Raw genomic sequence first — 17376 nt, 5'->3', positions numbered from 1 at the left:
TTCCAAAACAATATTCTTGAATTTTATTTGAAGTAAGATTGTATGTATTTGAAAGACACTTGTGTCCGTTGTCGCCGATACAAACAACTCAAGTGTGAGGGCTGAATGTGCTCCCGAAAGCCATGATCAAAATAAAAAATAAAAATCCAGACTGCGGCTTAGTGGATACGAAAACCTAAATTAAAATCCGGGAATGAAAACTCTTTAAGGGATCGGAAGTAAAATATCAAACATACAGCACCGTTTAAAAACAATATTGCAAATTGTTTTACTGACCTTCAAATTTGATATCAAATTTATGGGTTGATATATATATATATATATATATAATTATTTTTTTTTTTAAAGGAGTATAATTCAAACACTTGTTGGGTTGAGAAACAAAGAACCCCACACAGGAGACCAGAGTGTTTCACTATATTTATATTATATCATTATCATTTGTAGTACCTGAAACTAACCACACGGGGGGAGGGGGGCAACAGCGCCCCCCCCTTGACACACGGTCCCAGCAAAGAGAGAAAAACAGAGAGAAAGGCACAAACAGTTTTCAAACTGAGGGAAAGGACACAAAACATTATGACTCCGAGGGAAAGGTGCGTAAGGAGCATGAATATGAATACCAGACGGAAAAGATGTGAGCGGCGGGTGGAAATGTCAACAGTGACAGGAGCAGAATGACAGAGGGGAGCAGAGTGACTCGAGATGCCTACAGGAGACGAAAAATACAGAAAGGCACAAGGAGAAAAATCAGGTGTCTTCCACGGATGTTCTTCCATTTTCTTCTGCCATGTGTTGTGTGCGTGAGTGCGTGTGTGTGTGTTTTCACAGAACGGAAGAGGGGTTGAGAAGCAGTGTGTATGTGTGTGTGTGAGAGAGAGAGCGAGAGAGAGAGAGAGAGAGAGAAAGAGCAAGAGAGACAACATCTGGAGGACCGTAGCAAAACGTTTCTGTCCAGAGAATAAAATGTAAAAAAAAATTAAAATTAAAAATAAAATTAAAAAAAAAAAAAGGCACAAAGAATCGACAACTGAAATCCAGGATAGAGCTGGAACAAATGTTACATGTACATGGAGGAGGCATACAAAAAAAAAAAAAAAAGTCATCTTTAAAACCAAAATAAAATTAATGCTATTATTCTGACAGTCATTATTATTATTATTATTATTATTATTATTATTATTTTCATCATCAGTATTATTGTTATTGGTTTCATCATCACCATGGATAATAGTTTCAGCTCTGAAAGAAAATACACCTCTCCACCTTGTTTTTCTACTGTATGGTGTAGTGATGAGTGGAGAGGGAGAGAGGGATGTGTTGGTGCTGAGTGTCTGAGGTAATGCTATCCTCCCTGCTCTGTTCTCTCTGGCTACGTTCAGACTGCAGGGAACAGTGGCTCAAGTCAGATTTCTCTTTTGTAACATCTTTCCACGGTGTCCTGTTGTCGTGAGGTGAATACATCGCAGCGCCGGGAAATCAGATTTCTATTCCCATTTCACGATGATGAGAAGATGGGACTTCCCCAGGATATGAGGCTTTAAAGAGGGGGAAGACATGGGTCAGACATTCAACCAAGAATTGCATGGTTTCTGTCATAATGTTTCATCAGCTGATCACCATGTGACCCAGACCTGGCGTTATGGGCAGGCAGGCCCACCCATCCAGCAATTTGGCCCTCCCAGGAGAGATCAGCATCATTTTTTAAATTACCAACAAGAAAAGATCGGTAACGCAACGAGGCGGTCACTCAGCAGGTGCAGCTACACTACAAGAATCAACGTCCGTGAGCAGTTTTGTGGATTCCAGTAATCAAATGGGAACTAGCGTTGACGTTACCACCAAACTAGCAACCGCAGCGGGGACAGATGCAGCCACCACCATGGCTCCCCCCCCTCTCCCTTCTTCTCCTCCACCACCACCATCACAACCACCACTACTACCCGGGCTTGTGTCGCTGTATTCGCTACCAGCAGCTACCTCAGAACCGGATGGCAGTTGTGCATCTGTTAGCAGCCCTTCTCCCAACCGTCATCTTTAAGAATCAAGCAGTGTAACTCCAGATGACCTCAGAGTGGATAAATCCAAAGACAGTTTTTCAGTTTTGACTCTTCTCAGGGAAGAAACACACTTTTGCCAGTGAAAGGTACAAAAGCAGACCCCGAGTCGAGTACTCTGCGAAAGGCGATGCTGCGTACTGTTTCCCCTTGTAGACAGTTTAGGGCACATGCATCATCGGATTTAACGTTTACAGTAAAAGGCTTCAGACTGGAAACATGCCTTACAAAAGGATAAGGGACTGAACGGACACACCTCTTCTAAGCCATCTAGTGTGTGGGAAACGCTGGAGAAAAACAAATGTGCATTGAGATTGGTCAGCAAATCACTACGCTTGTGCACAAAGAGCAGTTGGCGCGCAACAAATATTATGTGGGGCCCCGTCATTGAGATTTTGGCATTTCTGGCTATCGGTCATCTACCTTATAGAGGTGACCGCGACACTTTAGCATGTATGGCACAGTCTGGCAGTGGGTTATTCTAATCAATGTTTGAGTATACTCTCGACAATAATCCAGAGCTGGCAAAAAATTGCCCCTACCATTCCCAAGAATACAACCTGCACAAGTCATGACATACAAAATTAAATAATAGAACCGACGAGCAAACTGGTGACAGGGCATATTGTCGAGCAAATAAGAGACTTTTTACACAATCAAAATCGATGGAACCCGAGACCCAACGGGCTGTGAAAATATTCATATTGTACTGCGTTCTGTTGATGAAAGCTACACCATAAAAGTGAGGCTGTTGACCACGGCAGATGGAGCCGTGGAAAAAGTTTCACACAGGAAATCATTTCGGAACTAAGAAAAGCTGGCCTGAGCACAGACGACATACTCAGCCGAGTTTACGACAACTAATTCAACTTGCTTTTGAGAAGGACCTGACGAAGAAATGCAAGACAGGGTGTAAAGATAGTTTACTGAGATTTCATTTATCTGGGAAACGTCGGCTGCAGCTTCATTAGGCCCAGCCTGAACCACCGAAGTGTAGTAAGAAGGCCACAATCCTATTAGTCATAATCGTTTTTGTGCAAGTTGTTTTCCTGAATTGTCTTCCAGCTTCAAGGTGGTTAATAATATTGGGTCATTTTCAGTGTATGTTTGTCCATGTTTGCCAATATCGAGTAATAGATATGTGAAAGTAGAATAAAATGTCCCGGGAGCTGCACACTGTCATAGTCTTGCTTGTTTGATGTGTAGTGCTGTCCATGGTGCTGTAACAATGTCGCTGTTTTAGTGACTTTGATTTTGACTGACTTAGAGCTCAGACTGTTTGTGGTTGAATTGCAAGGTTTAATAGTGGGGTGAGACTACACGACTTTGACATACTTTGCCATCCTTATAAATAATAGGCTGTACCCAGCATCGGGTCACAATTCATTTATATTGACTGAACTGAATTTTAAGTGTCAACATTACAATAAACAGTAAATAAGCATATCATTTCATCGTCTTTTAACATATAAACCTAAATAATATTGAACTATTCAATATTAATCTGTTGTTGCATTAAAAAGTCTGGGGAAAAAATGACTTTGATTGTCAGGGCCCGCCCATAAAAACAAAATGCCCGGCAAGTTACTTTCCTCTGGCACCGGGACTGACGTGACTATCGCAGCAAATATTCCCTGTTGAAAAAATCAAAAGCTTGGACTTGGACGGAGAGATGGATGGACTCGTCCATCCATCTCTCTGTACCTTATTGGCATCAGTTATTGTAGTTTGTTTGTGTATGCGGGGCACAAAAAATATATTAAAAATTGGTTAAAAATAAATTAAAAACAAAATGAAATTGGGCATTAAAGCTACATGTGATGCAGTTTTTGTGGTGAAGTATAAACCCCAATTCCTATTAGCTTTGGAAGAGGTCCAACACAAGCCCAAGGTAACCGTTAACATAACTCTCCACAGTGCTGATTCTGTAGATGGACTGAACAAAATAAACCAAACTTCCGATCGTAGGCATTCCTCTCAGACAGCGTTGAGAGGATCTGCATGAGAATTGTACAAACACAGAAAATTTAGGCTGTTCTGCGCTAGGTTCTGCAGTCTGAAGGTAGCACACATCGCGGCGAGCACTGTGTGTGCAGGGCATCCATGAGGTAGCAGGCTTCACAGGGCCCAGATCTCTCACAACGTGTGACCCGGGGCCGACGCCGGGCGACAAACCGCCAAAACAACCAAAGAGCAAAGCTTATCTGACAAAATTTTTTTTTAAAGAAATTAGTGTACCGTTTTGTAAAGTCTTAGAAAGTTACAAGTGCGCTTCTCTCCTTTTCTGCAGGTGTTCTCCGTCTATCTCTCTCTCCTGGCGGGCTGGGCAATACGGAGTTAGTCGCGATCGGGTGGGATGTCGACGTCCCGATTTCCGATCATACGGATAAAATCCTATGTTAAAGAGTCCGACTCCCGATTATTACATGGAACAACGTGGCCACGTGCGGTGAAACGCAACTTCCGACCCAACCTTTATCGTGTTTCTTTCCCTAATAAAACTCCCTTTAATATTTCCCACCTGGCATTGTGAGAAATTTCACGTCACGTGTGCACAAAATTGTGCAACGTCATGACAATACACTCAGAAAGAGGATCAACGGTAATATCAGTTTATCGCCCAGCCCTGCTTTCGTGCTAAAACAAACAACTTTTGTTTTTGTTTACTTGTGTTAGTACATCCAACCCCCCCCCCCCCCCACCCCACAACCCCCCTCCCCGGCTCACCTCAGTCTAACAAAATAAAACACTGGTTATTATAAATGGCTATGATGTTCGCTGCCTCATCTGCGCGCACACACACACACACACACACACACACACACACACACACACACACACACACACACACACACACACACACACACACACACACACACACACACACACACACACACACACACACACACACACACCTTCCCTCCCCTCCCCTCTCCTTTCAGAAGAAGGAGTATTGGTTGTCGACAGCTCGGGGGGCTCGCACGCCCTCCCTTTCCTCCCCCTCCCCCCCCCCCCTCCAGCTGGAGGAGAGGCGTCTCTCGCTCCTCCCAGTCCTCTACTGACGCTGCTCCTCCTCCTCCTCCTGCCACCGCCGCCGCTTCGCCCGCACCGCCGACGTCACTGCCGTTCGCTCCCACGCCCACTCTTTCCCCTCCTCCTCCTCCTCCTCCTCCTCCTCCTCCTCCTCCTCCTCCTGCAACACCTCCTCCCCCCAGGTCGCCGTCACTCCCTCGCTCCGGCGGGGGGGTGGGCGGAGGAGGCCGGCCGGGTGGGAGAGGCGGCGGAGGAGGTGGGGGCTGGGGCGGGCTACGGGGTCTGCTGGTCAAGTCTGTGGGGGAGAGGGGAGTAACAGAAAGAAAGAAACAAGAGCGAGAGAAAGAAAAAGGGAAAATTTATTAATAATATGAATGAAGGACGGCAGGAAAGAGGAGGAAGCCAGAGCGTTGGTGGGGAAACAGGGTATAACAACACAGAGTGAGGAAGGGAAAAAAACAGTGAGGTTAAAAAATAATAATAATAAAAAAAAAGAGACAGGATAACGACACACAGAAAGAGAGAGATAGAGAGAGAGAGAGAGAGAGAGAGAGAGAGAGAGAGAGAGAGAGAGAGAGAGAGAGAGAGAGAGAGAGAGAGAGAGAGAGAGAGAGAGAGGGAGAAGGTGAGTTTCAGTGTGTGAAGGCAGAAGTCGGCAGTCATTGGTCCAGAGGAGTCATGAGATCAGTCCAGAGGCGTGCGCGCATGCGCGCACGCGCACACACACACACACACACACACACACACACACACACACACACACACACACACACACACACACACACACACACACACACACACCCTTTAGCCTTATCATTTCTTAGGTCTAACAAGACAGACTAGACATTCTAAACATAAAGTTGTTGTAATTGTTCTGGTCTCCCCCAAGATTCCCATTTCTGTAAAAATAACAATAAAGTGTAGTGCACACTTAGTGTGCACTGCCAGAATCAGAAAGGTATAGACATAAAAAAAGATATATATAGACTAATACAAGACTTCACAAGAAAGCTATTAAAAACTATTGAGTCTGTCTTTTCTTTTACCATTTAAAAAATTTAGTTTGCCTAATTAACCCAGGCTTTCAGTTGATCTGGAGGCATTTGTTCTAATGTTGCAGATATAGGAGAATGAGGAAAACAATAAAAATTAAACAAATAAAATCCTCTCTCACACCATCAAACACTCCACACATGGTCCCTCTCACTTGGTGGGCTGGAGGGGGGAAGGGGGTCTCACTTACACACAGTCAGAGATGGGGGTTGATGGAGAGTCAGGATGGCGCGTGGTGATGACATCACAAACTGTAGGCCGACTGCCAGCCCTGTCCCGGCCTGCAAAGGATGATGGGACGGATTCAACAGACGACAACAACAGCAAAAACAACAACAACAACAACAACAACAACAACAGCCAGGTCAGAGCACCACAGGAGGCATCAGAGCGGAGGGAGTGGATTGGTAGTGAGACGGACTGGAGTGGGAAAGTAAAGTCATGTAAAGAAGTAATTTATATATTTTTTCCTCCTTGTGTTTTAATACCTTTATACTGTATAAAAAAAAAAGATATCTTGAACGCACATATTTATGACTTATGAGGCTCAAACTTTTCTGTCAATTGATTCTACACCGACGGTGGTTGCTGCATTTTCAACATGCCACCGTCTCAATATGCATCAATGCAACTTCCCCAAACTTACTTTGTCATCAATAGCCACTCTTTGCAATTTGTACTAACAAAAAACCTTTCAAGCCTGTAATCCGCCATTTAAATATAAGAAAGATGTATTGAAAAATGTACAGAATAATGAAAAATAAATGAATAACAACTGAAAATAAAAAGGAAAAAAAAATTGTAATACGTTAAAAATTTTCATAGGCTTTAACACAACTACAACCTTTCATATCAGCACACACACCTCCACAAATCCCACCACAATGGTCAAAAGGGCAAGAATGCCCAAAGGGGGAAGAATCCTGGCAATATCAACCCGACCAGTTCCTGTCTATCGGATAGTACCCCGACAAGCAAATGTGCACCTCTGGGATCAGTGTATAAACTTAGAGCAGCTCAAATGAAACATTGACAACAGACATTGATAATAACTTTCGATGCCTAACCTGTGTAAAGGAGAGGGTGGGCTGGCTGAGGAACACGTTTGGGGGGTTTAGTAGGGTGGGGGGCAGAAAGAGGTTTACAGTTGATGTCAAAATGAGACTGAAAGTGGAGGTGGATTGGAGTCAGTTGTTGTAATGGAATGACATTGAGGCGTTACAGTCAAACAGTCGAAACAACATTAAACTGTGAAGTGACCACAGTGCGTGAATGTGTGTTAGATAACTTATTCTGCGGCCCAAAACGGAGGCGCATTTCAACAATAGTTGACAAAATAAGCAATATTTCATACTGAAATGAATGGCAGTTTTTACATATAATTTATTTTCAAGAGACTGTGTTAAATTGTGTGTGTTTTTTTTTATATTGTCTTTACTAAAAACTGCAGATGCAAATGCAGCAACAACTGGTTGACGACTACTTCCTGTTGACCATTCATCAGGAGGTACTAAACAGGGAGTCCCTTAGCTGGTGGGATTTCTACATTAGGCATTTACGAAACAAACAGTTCTGGGGACTATCTAAGGGGAAATAGGAAGTGGGGACATCCCCCAAGCCTAGATACCTTCAAGTAATTTTTTTGTGGTTGCATTTGCACCGCAAGTAGGAACGCTGAAGTGACGTAAGCCAATGGGGTTTCAGCACGAGTTCTGTGTTGAATTTAGTCTAAACCTTCACTGATTTCACCATATCAGTCCACCAAAATCTATTTCTGAACAAATTTGAGGCCAGAAATCAGCAACCCAGTTCCTGAATTTTCACAAATATTCGATCTACAAGGTGAAATTTAAGAGTTTGTTCCAAAGGGGCATTCTTTGTTTCATTCAATCGACGTCAGAAAATAAATACATCTACAATAAAAATAGTATTTTCATTGGTTTTAATTTTTACTGGGTTTTTGTTTGTTTTTTTAATCGCTGCCGAGTGTACGTGGGCTGGTCCCCGCCCAGAGCGACATGACTCGAATGGGGCGGACTGTCCTCATCACCGTGTACTTACATCACTGAAGGTTCCTCTTGTGCCGGTTAGTCCCTGCCCCGGAGTAGGAGCTAAAAAAGTCCCTAAAAGCAGCATTCTAAAAACTAAGATCGTTCCTAGTTCATGGAGTGCGGACCAAAAAAAAAAAAAAAAAAAGAAAAAAAACGGGGGAGTGTTCCTCCAAAAGTTCTTGGAACTATGAAAAAGTTCCTGCGATTCGAAAACGCCTATTGTCCTTGGCCCTTCTCTGCCAAGTGGCCGTCACTGGGGCACAGGTAATTTGTATGTCAGAGTGAGAGCATGCAGAACTGTTTTTAAAAAAACACATAGAATCACATGGCGCGCACACACACACACACACACACACACACACACACACACACACACACACACACACACACACACACACACACACACACACACACACACACACACACACACACACACACACACACACACAATACAATATATATTCAAAATATATATACCAGCAGCCAAGGGACAAGTATGAATATGTGTGGGTGGATTAACAGGACAAACAGACACTGTAATCAAACAGCCTTACATCAGATACACATAGTATAAATCTGCCCATAGAGCTACAAAGGGAATTTAACCCCTCAACCACATGAGTAATGGTGACATGCTCCGCCTATCAGACTAAACTCTCGGTCCACTCCACCAAACAGACATTAACATTATATAAATGAGACCATAAGTGAACTAGTATTCAAACAAGATAACAAAACATTTGGGCGAAGTCAACTTAAAATCCGGTTTGATTAGTATTGCGTATCATTTATCAAAATAATTTTATGCATATATAAGAGAATTCAAAACATGCTTTTCTATTATATATGAGTTTTGCCATAATTAAGCAGCCCAGGATCAAAATGGTTATAATGGAATTGTTTTTGTGGTTTGAATTGAGAGGTACTTGTAAAGAAAAGGAGCCTGTATTGTGCAGACCACAACGTTTCAGAAAACAATAAAGCGTTTTTGTCTCGTACTACAGGAAATAAATGAGTAAGTGCATGCCGCTGTCCGTCGGTTCTTGGGAGAATAACCGTCGTTACACCTAATAGTGCAAACGACAGCAAAACCCAACTTTTAATTTTGATTCCCGCTTTTATGGAATCTGGATTTGTATGGACCCCCCCGTAATTTACTGTACCTGGCTGTCGGATTGCCGTGGCGCCCACGAAGCTGATGAGCGTGACATCGGAGGCCCCCCCGGACTCCAGGGGGATCGGGTGTACGCGGAAATGCTCCAGCATGTCAAAGATGGACTGGAACCAGAGGTGCTGCACCCGGCACTGGCCGTCCTCGTTCAGAGACAGACGCAGGTGCTGGCGGGAAGAGGGAGAACGCAGTTAGAAGTCAAAGCAACTCAACTAGAACGCAATAAACTGTACTGATTCTTACTAGAAAAATCTAGTTTCTTGTTAAGTAAAGTTTCAATTCAGTGTTTAAGTGGCCTATTTGTTTTTACGGTATGACAGTACCTCTACAAGCCTGTATTATACTATATATATATATATATATATATATATATATATATATTGTTCATTAATCTAAATTTTCATTTGACTTGAATGTAATTGTTGGATCTAGAGTTGCTCTTATCGCCTATAACCTAAAGCCCATTTGTTGGAGTTTTGTATATAGTTTGTCTGATGTTTTCAATAAATCTTTCAAAACTAAAAACATTTCTTACATTTCTTGCATTGGCCCACTCCCACTAGCCTACAGCCTCATTCCTTTGTCTGAGAGTGACAGAGAGAGGGAGCCTGCTGCAGATCCACACCTCTTACGGCCCCCACCAGGGGGTCATGAATTTTCAGGTCATTAGCTAACGGCTCATTTCACACCTTGTGTCAACTGAAATAAAGTTGTGATAAAACCTTGTTTTTACCTATTTAGACATCAGATTTGATCAACTATTTTGACTTCATTATATAGCCAAGACCCAGATTAACAACTTTTGTATTGCCAAAACAATTCCTCAATATATTCCAGTGTGTGACGACAACATTTCTGGTGGCAACACAAAATACAAAAACATACTCTTTATATTTTGTGTGTTTTAGATCTATCCAAAAGCGTCATCATGATACTGAGCAAACTATTGATGGCATATCAATGTAGCTGTGATTTTCCTTCATATAGATATATCAACCACTTTGGAGTAAGAGTGTGTTAAGTTGATCATATTTAGATAAATATCAGACCACACCAAAATCACAACCCTTCTCTGAATTCAGCTTGGACTCCAGAGGGTTAAGACCGGACCCAATAATCAGGGATCCAGCACGAAGTGCCAATAAACACTTTTTTTTTAAATGTTATTTATTTATATTGTTTAGATTGTTTACTTGTTTAAATTGTCCAACCTCACAAAAAAGAAAAAGTCATAATGCTTGCTCAGCGTGGCTTAACATATTTAAAAAGGCGCTCCTGGTCCAAACACACCCACACGCACACACACACGCAAGCACACACACACATAACCACACACACACCTTGGCCTTCCCCTGGAAGTTGAAGGTGAGGACGTATTCCCCGCGGCGCGTCTCGCTCTGCCGAACCAGGAAGACTCCGTGGCTGGCGATGCCGCCGGCCAGCACCAGCTGAGCCGCCTTGAGGCGCGACAATGTTCCGTGGAACCACTGGCACTCACTCAGAGGGTGCTCCACCGTCTCGGAGGATGTCACCTCGGAGAACAGGAAGGACCCTATGCGGAGAGTCAGGTCATTCACTTCAGTTTAGTGTGGAGTCTGGTGTTTTATACTGCAGTAGTGAAAGAATTCCACACAACCCTGCTAACAGAATATCAAGAGAAGTTGGATATAAGACAGGGTCACACAGATACCACTTTTTTTACCAATAGTTTGAGTCCTCAATTCAAACTACAAGTATCAGCCACTGCAGAGAAGGTTCTGATCTGAATTTGAACCACAGATTTGAACCGCGGCAAAACAACCAGAAACAATTATACCATTTAACATTTTTATGACAGCCTATTGTCCGGTATTGAACAAAGTTTTCCAACAGCCTCCCTACAATGTGTGCGCCCACACCGGTGTTGCTCCCTGAACTAGTTGAACTAGTTCAGGGAGCACTTTCAATATCACCACAATGGAAGGCAGCGAAAGCAACCCACAGTATTCTCACCGGGGTGAGTGGGCTGGAGCTGAAGTACTGTTGTATTTAGCCATTTTGATGAGAGGACAAATTAAACCGAGAGTATTACCCATCTGTTCAACATGCAACAATACAAGAGGTACTTCTAATGAGTCAATTGTGCGAAAAACCACCTGCGGCTTTATTTGCTATGTCAGCAAATACAACTTAAAGCTTATAGTTAAAAGCATGCAGGGACTTTGGATTGAAAAATGAATTCAGTGTTTGTTTGTTTGACTTGCTTAAGGTTTGCCAATGAGTAAACTGAGGCTTTTGTTGCTTGCTGTATGGACATTTGATTTGTTTACATATGCTGGTGTTCCGTTACTGTTAACACCTGCTTTTCATATGTTTACACATGAAAAGCAGATATGACAGTGCAGGCAGTAGATAGTGCATTTTTATCTACATTAATAAAAAACAGTTCAGACAGTAGTTTTCCACCTGTTATCTGAGTGACAGTTTGGTTAACATGTTCTGCAATTCATAAAAAAAAATTAGATTTGATATAAAATGTGAAATTATTTCAATGTAAACTACGATTTATTAAATCTATTTTCTTACTGTGTGTGTGTGTGTGTGTGTGTGTGTGTGTGTGAGAGCCTGGCATTATGTGCATAGTTGGCAGTCACCTGTGGCATCTGGCGTTTCGGCAAAAGGTGTCCCCAGGCCAGTCCCGCCTCCTCCAAGAATCCGGCCGTCCGGTTCATCAAGGGGAGCTCGAGGCGGTAACTCCGGTGGCAGGGGATCCATCAAGGGGGAGGAGCCTCCAATACCCCCATAACACACTGCTAAGAAACGTTTAAAAGAACAGGGCTATTAAACACATGAAAGCAATAGGCTTGGGCAGATTTAAGATTAAATCGTCAATGGCTGATCGACTCCATCGATCGTGGTTGACATAGATGACGGATGTTTTGTTTTTATCTGCCAGGAAAAATCCGAGCATCGCAACGGAGTAAGTGCAGTTTACCGTGTTCTGAAACTGGAGGAGTGAGGGGAAGAAGTAGAGAGGGGAAGAGGGAGAGAGGGGGCGGAGGCGGAGGCTGAGCCCCCCCCACCACTCAGAGCGGTCGAGTAACCACTGGTGATTGAATCTCGCTTCTCCGCTCTACAGTCCCGTGCAGAGACTTTGAGGGGCAGGTGCTCAAAAATAAATACATAAATACATACATACATAGCCCCAGCTCCGGTTCTAGCCATTTTGCCGCTCTGGGCAAACACAGCAGCACAGCAGAGCGCAGATCACAGGCGCCGCAATGGTGCACATCAGGACATCTGTGATCTGCGCTCTGCTGTGCACCAACATCGTTGGTGCCCCGGAGACACGTTCCTCACATTCATGTTCCTCACCTGGAACATGGCTGTTTTTGTGTACCCCATCCCCAGATAAAATCCTCTATTGACTGCAATCAGCGATTGGAATTTTGCACAATTGCCCAAGCCTAGAATGTAATATAAACAGACACTTCAATCAAATGAGTAAGTAAGTAACATTGAAGGATGTTACTGGAAACAAAAACACCTTTCTGAAAACTTGGAAATGTCGGAAGTTTTTTTGTGGCTTGAATGCACTACTGTAGAATGATGGACATGCTATCTACTTTTCACTGTGCAAGACTATCCAAGAAACCATTTCTTGCCCTAGTTTCAACTGGCATCCTCTGTCTGGACTCACACTTGCATACGATAGGCGCAAACTTTGTTGCTGCCGTTACAGACAGACTAGAACAGATGTGTCTCGTGTGTGTTTGAGCAGAAATACACACCTTGAGAGAGGCGGTCTGCAAACTCCGGCGTGCCACTGATGTCTAGTGGTCCTCCACACATGCCATCAGTGTCTTCTTGTTCACTATAGCGGAGAGCAGGGAGGTATTAAAACTTGAAAATAAATAAATAAATAATAATAAAATAAAACAAACACAAGCACCCACACATCGGCTTTTAGTTCATAAGAGCTTAATTTATTAAAAGGCTTTGGTGTCTTTGGTGATTTTTTGTTTCAATACAAGCAATTTTCTTATTAGGAGGAATTTTTTGCCCTTGACTTTAACAGCTGACCATGATGATACCTTTAATAAACTATATTTTGGGTCTGGTAATAACGATTTCACACCTTATAATCAAAAGTTTAATTTCCTTGCACTCCAACAGGTGAAAGAAGCACAACACTTTGGCTTCATGTTTTCCTCACAGACTATACACACGCGTGCGTGTGCAAGCACGCACACACGCACACACACACGACAAAAGCGAATGTGGAAATTTGTGGAGAAATGAATGTGGAGAAATACACGCAATCAATATTATCTAAAATGTCCTAATGTTAAGACCAATGCCAACTACCCTGAGGCCACGTTACCTCAGACAAATGCCGTTCCTGATGTCGCTCAGCCAGGCCCTCATCTGCACAGCGTCACGTGTCTCGATAACATACTGAACCCCCCCTTCAAGCTGTAAGACAACCACCACACAGGTACTATGTCGGCATTATCCTCCATCAGGCTCCGCATTAGCACACACTCTGCTCTAAGGAGAACCCTGTAGCTGTAAAATGTTATAAATTCCGAATCTTTCAAAAAATTCATTTTTTAGGAACTTTCACTTTTTCCCACGCATTACTAATGATTCTTTCTCAAATATTTATTGTGTGTAAATATCCTATTAACTTACCAATACCAATCCCCAAAATAAATATATATATATGTATATATATATATATTTATTTAAAAAAATGATAAATGAGTTAGCTCTAGGTATAAAAGAAATTGTAGAGAAAATATAACTAAAAACAAAGAGGCACTTATTTGACCAGAAAGTGATGAAGAGGAGTGTTTACCTGCAGGAGGAAGGTGTTCTCCTTGTCTGGGACTTCCAGTGCTGTGGTGCTCCTCACATCCACGATGGAACAGCACGGTACAGTGAGACGAGGCTTGGACGACTGAGAGGACGATAAAAGCAGTAAAGACTTAACCAGTGCTACCATATAGTCTGCGTTGGCATTCGGCATATTTCTACGAGTCCTATTGTAATTCAATTAAAAACACAATATTTTTGCATGTATAGATGTCATTGAAGAGGACCAACTTATATCTTAATTTTAATTGTCCTATTAAATGTGTTGAACCTTACATAGATTTTTTTAACATGGAATCTTGAATTTATAAGCACAATATACATACTGTAGAAAACATTAACCAAGGCCAGAAAGTACATGTGGAAAGGGAGCATAATGTTTTTATAGTGGAATAATTGAGAAGATATGTTCACTACAAAGCCAATGCTAGCCATTGATGTAATCTGGGGGGTGGCATTCAAGACTTATGTTCAGCCTGACAAATAAAAGCCCATTCTGCCAAGTGTTCACAGTCCCAGGTTCAATGTGACTTTTGGAAACAATGCAAAAGAAGCAATGTTCTTTTTTTTTTTTTTTTAATCGTCCAAGCTTAAATTACCATTGCTTTCTAAGGCTTTATTTTTTGCAAAAAGGGAAAGTGAACACATCAATATCAGTATGTGTACATGTTGTTTTTGTTCTATCTTACTTTCCTTTTGTACTTGCTGCTGTAATACATGAATTTCTTATCTTGTCAAAATGTTTAAGACACCTAGCCCTAATGCTTGCCAATCAGCCGATACAACCCAGTAAATCAGTGTTATTATTATTGCTTATTGTTTATTTGCAACACCTTTTCCTGTGAGACTTGAGGACGCTTGCGGAAGCCAAACATGGAGTCTACAGAGAGAGTGGCGCTCACTCACCTTGGGTGGGATGAAGAACTCCAGGTAGTACTCCTCACCGCGCTCAACTCCTTCCTTGTCCCGTTCCCTAAGGACCAGACGACACTTGTGCCAGCGGCCTCCTCTCCACGGCACACTGCCCCCGCTAGCCGGAGGCTGCAGGGGAGCCGACTGCAGCGCATTGCCAGCCGCCGAGGCCGCGCTATTGCTGTCTGTAGTGTGGTGCAGGAGGCCGAAGGAGAAGCCGGGAAAGCTGTGGCTCCCTGCAAACTCATCGCTGGACGAGCTGATACTGACGCCTCCCTCCCGCACCAGCCGGCCCACCTTTCTAGGAGGGCCCACAGCACTGCTGGGAGGGAGCGCTGAGGAGGCGTGGGAGCCCGTGGGCCCGGCGGTGAGGAGTGGCGGAGGTGAGCGGGATAGACGGAGCTTCTCCAGACGCTGGCTCCACTTCTCTTTCTCGCCTCCTTCGCCGTTGCTTCGCCGGCGGTCGCGAGCCGCCTCGAAGAGCGACAGAGAGGTGGCGCTGCTGGAGGAGGATGGGGGCAAAGAGGAGGAGGAGGAGTGGGGCAGGGAGAGGGGAAGTGACAGAGACACAGGCATGGAGGTCGGTGTCGGGGGCTGGGTGCCCGAGTTCCTTTTGGTGGAGGAGGAGGCGGCGTCCTGCACGCCCATGGTGTAGCTGTAGCTGGAAGGCAGTGGGCTCTGGGCGGAGTCACTGGAGGAGCTCCTCCAGTGGAGGATCCCTCGCACGCTGCCACGTACACTGCGGCCCACACTACGCAGGGAGAAGCGCTTCTTCAGTTTGCTTTTGGAGTTGGCCATGCCAGTGCCCTTGGTGCCGGAAGGGGGTGGGGTCGAGGAGGAAGAGGGAGGCAGGATTTGAGTGGAGAGCGATGGGTCTGCATTGTCCTCCGTAGACTCAGGCTCTCTCTCCTCGGGCTCCACGTCTTCCTCTACAGCCACTCTCCCTAGCCAGCTATCCTCTTCCTCCTCAACTGGGGCCTCCTCATTCCCAGCGACCATCACCGTCCCCCGCTCCTCACGCCTTCCGTTGTTCCCCCCGACAGAGGAGGAGCACGAAGAGGAAGAGGACGGAGGCAAGATTTGGGTGTGTGCGTACGAGTCCTGAAATGTCTCACCGCTACGCGTCTCCAACACCAGCTGACCCGACACATGCTTTGCAGATGTCCTTGTGAGGTTAGCTGAGGCACACGGGAAAACAGTTCCTCCTGACATCGGCAGGGGGGAGACCATCTCCTCTTCCAGGGAGGTGGCGTCCGACTGGGGGGGCCAGCTCCCCATGTCCTCCCTCCCGGCAGCACAGTTGGGCATGGGCGTCCCCTCCAGCTCGCTCTGGAAGTGACGGACGAAGCGGTCGGTGAAGCGGCGGCAGAAGGCGGCCGCAGAATCTGGAGAGTAGTGTGGGTTCTCAAGGAGAAAAGCCCGGAAGTGCCGTGCAAAGTCTCCAGCGGCCACGCGGGCGTGCAGCTCACAGAATTTGGTCCAGCTTAGACAAGGCGATGGAGAAGGTGTAGGGGTGTCTGACAGGGAAGAAGGGGCCTGTGGAGGGGGGCTAACCAAGGGGGGCAGCGGAGGTGGCCGAGAAGAGAGGGGCAATAAAGAAGGGGAAGGGGGAGATGGAGATGGAGATGGGGGCAGGGGAGAGGAGTTTGCTGCCCGGGGACTGGGCGGGGTCAACAGAGAGCCGTTCATTCTCCTGATCGGCCGGGGCCACCGACTGACTTATGATGGATCGAATCACTTCCGACCTACGAAAGCAATGTGAAGTGATTGCACAGCTGGGGTAATTGACTGAGCGTAAACACGGCACATTGGTCTAATAATTTACAAATTGGTGTGAACTTTAGTGTTGCCTTCATTTCCATTTAAAACAAAGAGTGCAAACCGCACGGATAATAGACCTAGAAGCGACCAAAATTCAAAAAGGGAAGGCTCTCCGCTACATTCTTTCTAAACATATTTTTCTATTTAAAAAAAGAAAAATAGTCAGTTGCTGGGCAGGAAGGGAATCAAAGGGCAAGGGGAGGGTAGTGTGTGATTCACAAGGCCAATTCCTTCTTCACCACCTACCACAAAGCCAAAGGACAGCTACAGCCTGCAAAATAACACAACACGTAAATAAAAGCACACATTAGGTCTCCAGAGTGAGCACCTGAGTTTCTCTATTAATTTGGTTGTTACAAGCAAATTGTATTACAAGAATTTGGTACAGAAGGCATAAAGGTGGCTTTGTCTAGGTTTTCCT

The 17376-nt window shown here is 44.5% G+C and overlaps 1 protein-coding gene across 1 annotated transcript; it reads right to left on the bottom strand.

Moving 5' to 3' along the window:
• Positions 1–5328: 5328 nt before the first annotated feature.
• sh2b1 (SH2B adaptor protein 1) lies at positions 5329–16823 on the bottom strand (the record flags this gene model as incomplete). The annotated part of the gene is made up of 9 exons (XM_080008873.1): positions 5329–5385; positions 6334–6424; positions 9358–9532; positions 10706–10917; positions 11999–12154; positions 13136–13218; positions 13729–13820; positions 14206–14307; positions 15129–16823. The coding sequence occupies 9 exons, from the start codon at positions 16821–16823 to the stop codon at positions 5364–5366; spliced, it is 2628 nt and encodes an 875-aa protein (XP_079864999.1). The 3' UTR covers positions 5329–5363.
• Between the last annotated feature and the right edge of the window lie 553 nt (positions 16824–17376).

This window comes from Zeus faber (genome assembly GCF_960531495.2).
Source record: "Zeus faber genome assembly, chromosome: 11".
NCBI lineage: Eukaryota > Metazoa > Chordata > Actinopteri > Zeiformes > Zeidae > Zeus > Zeus faber.
The sequence above is the reverse complement of the archived record's forward strand: the minus strand, read 5'-3'. Positions and strand labels throughout refer to the sequence as shown.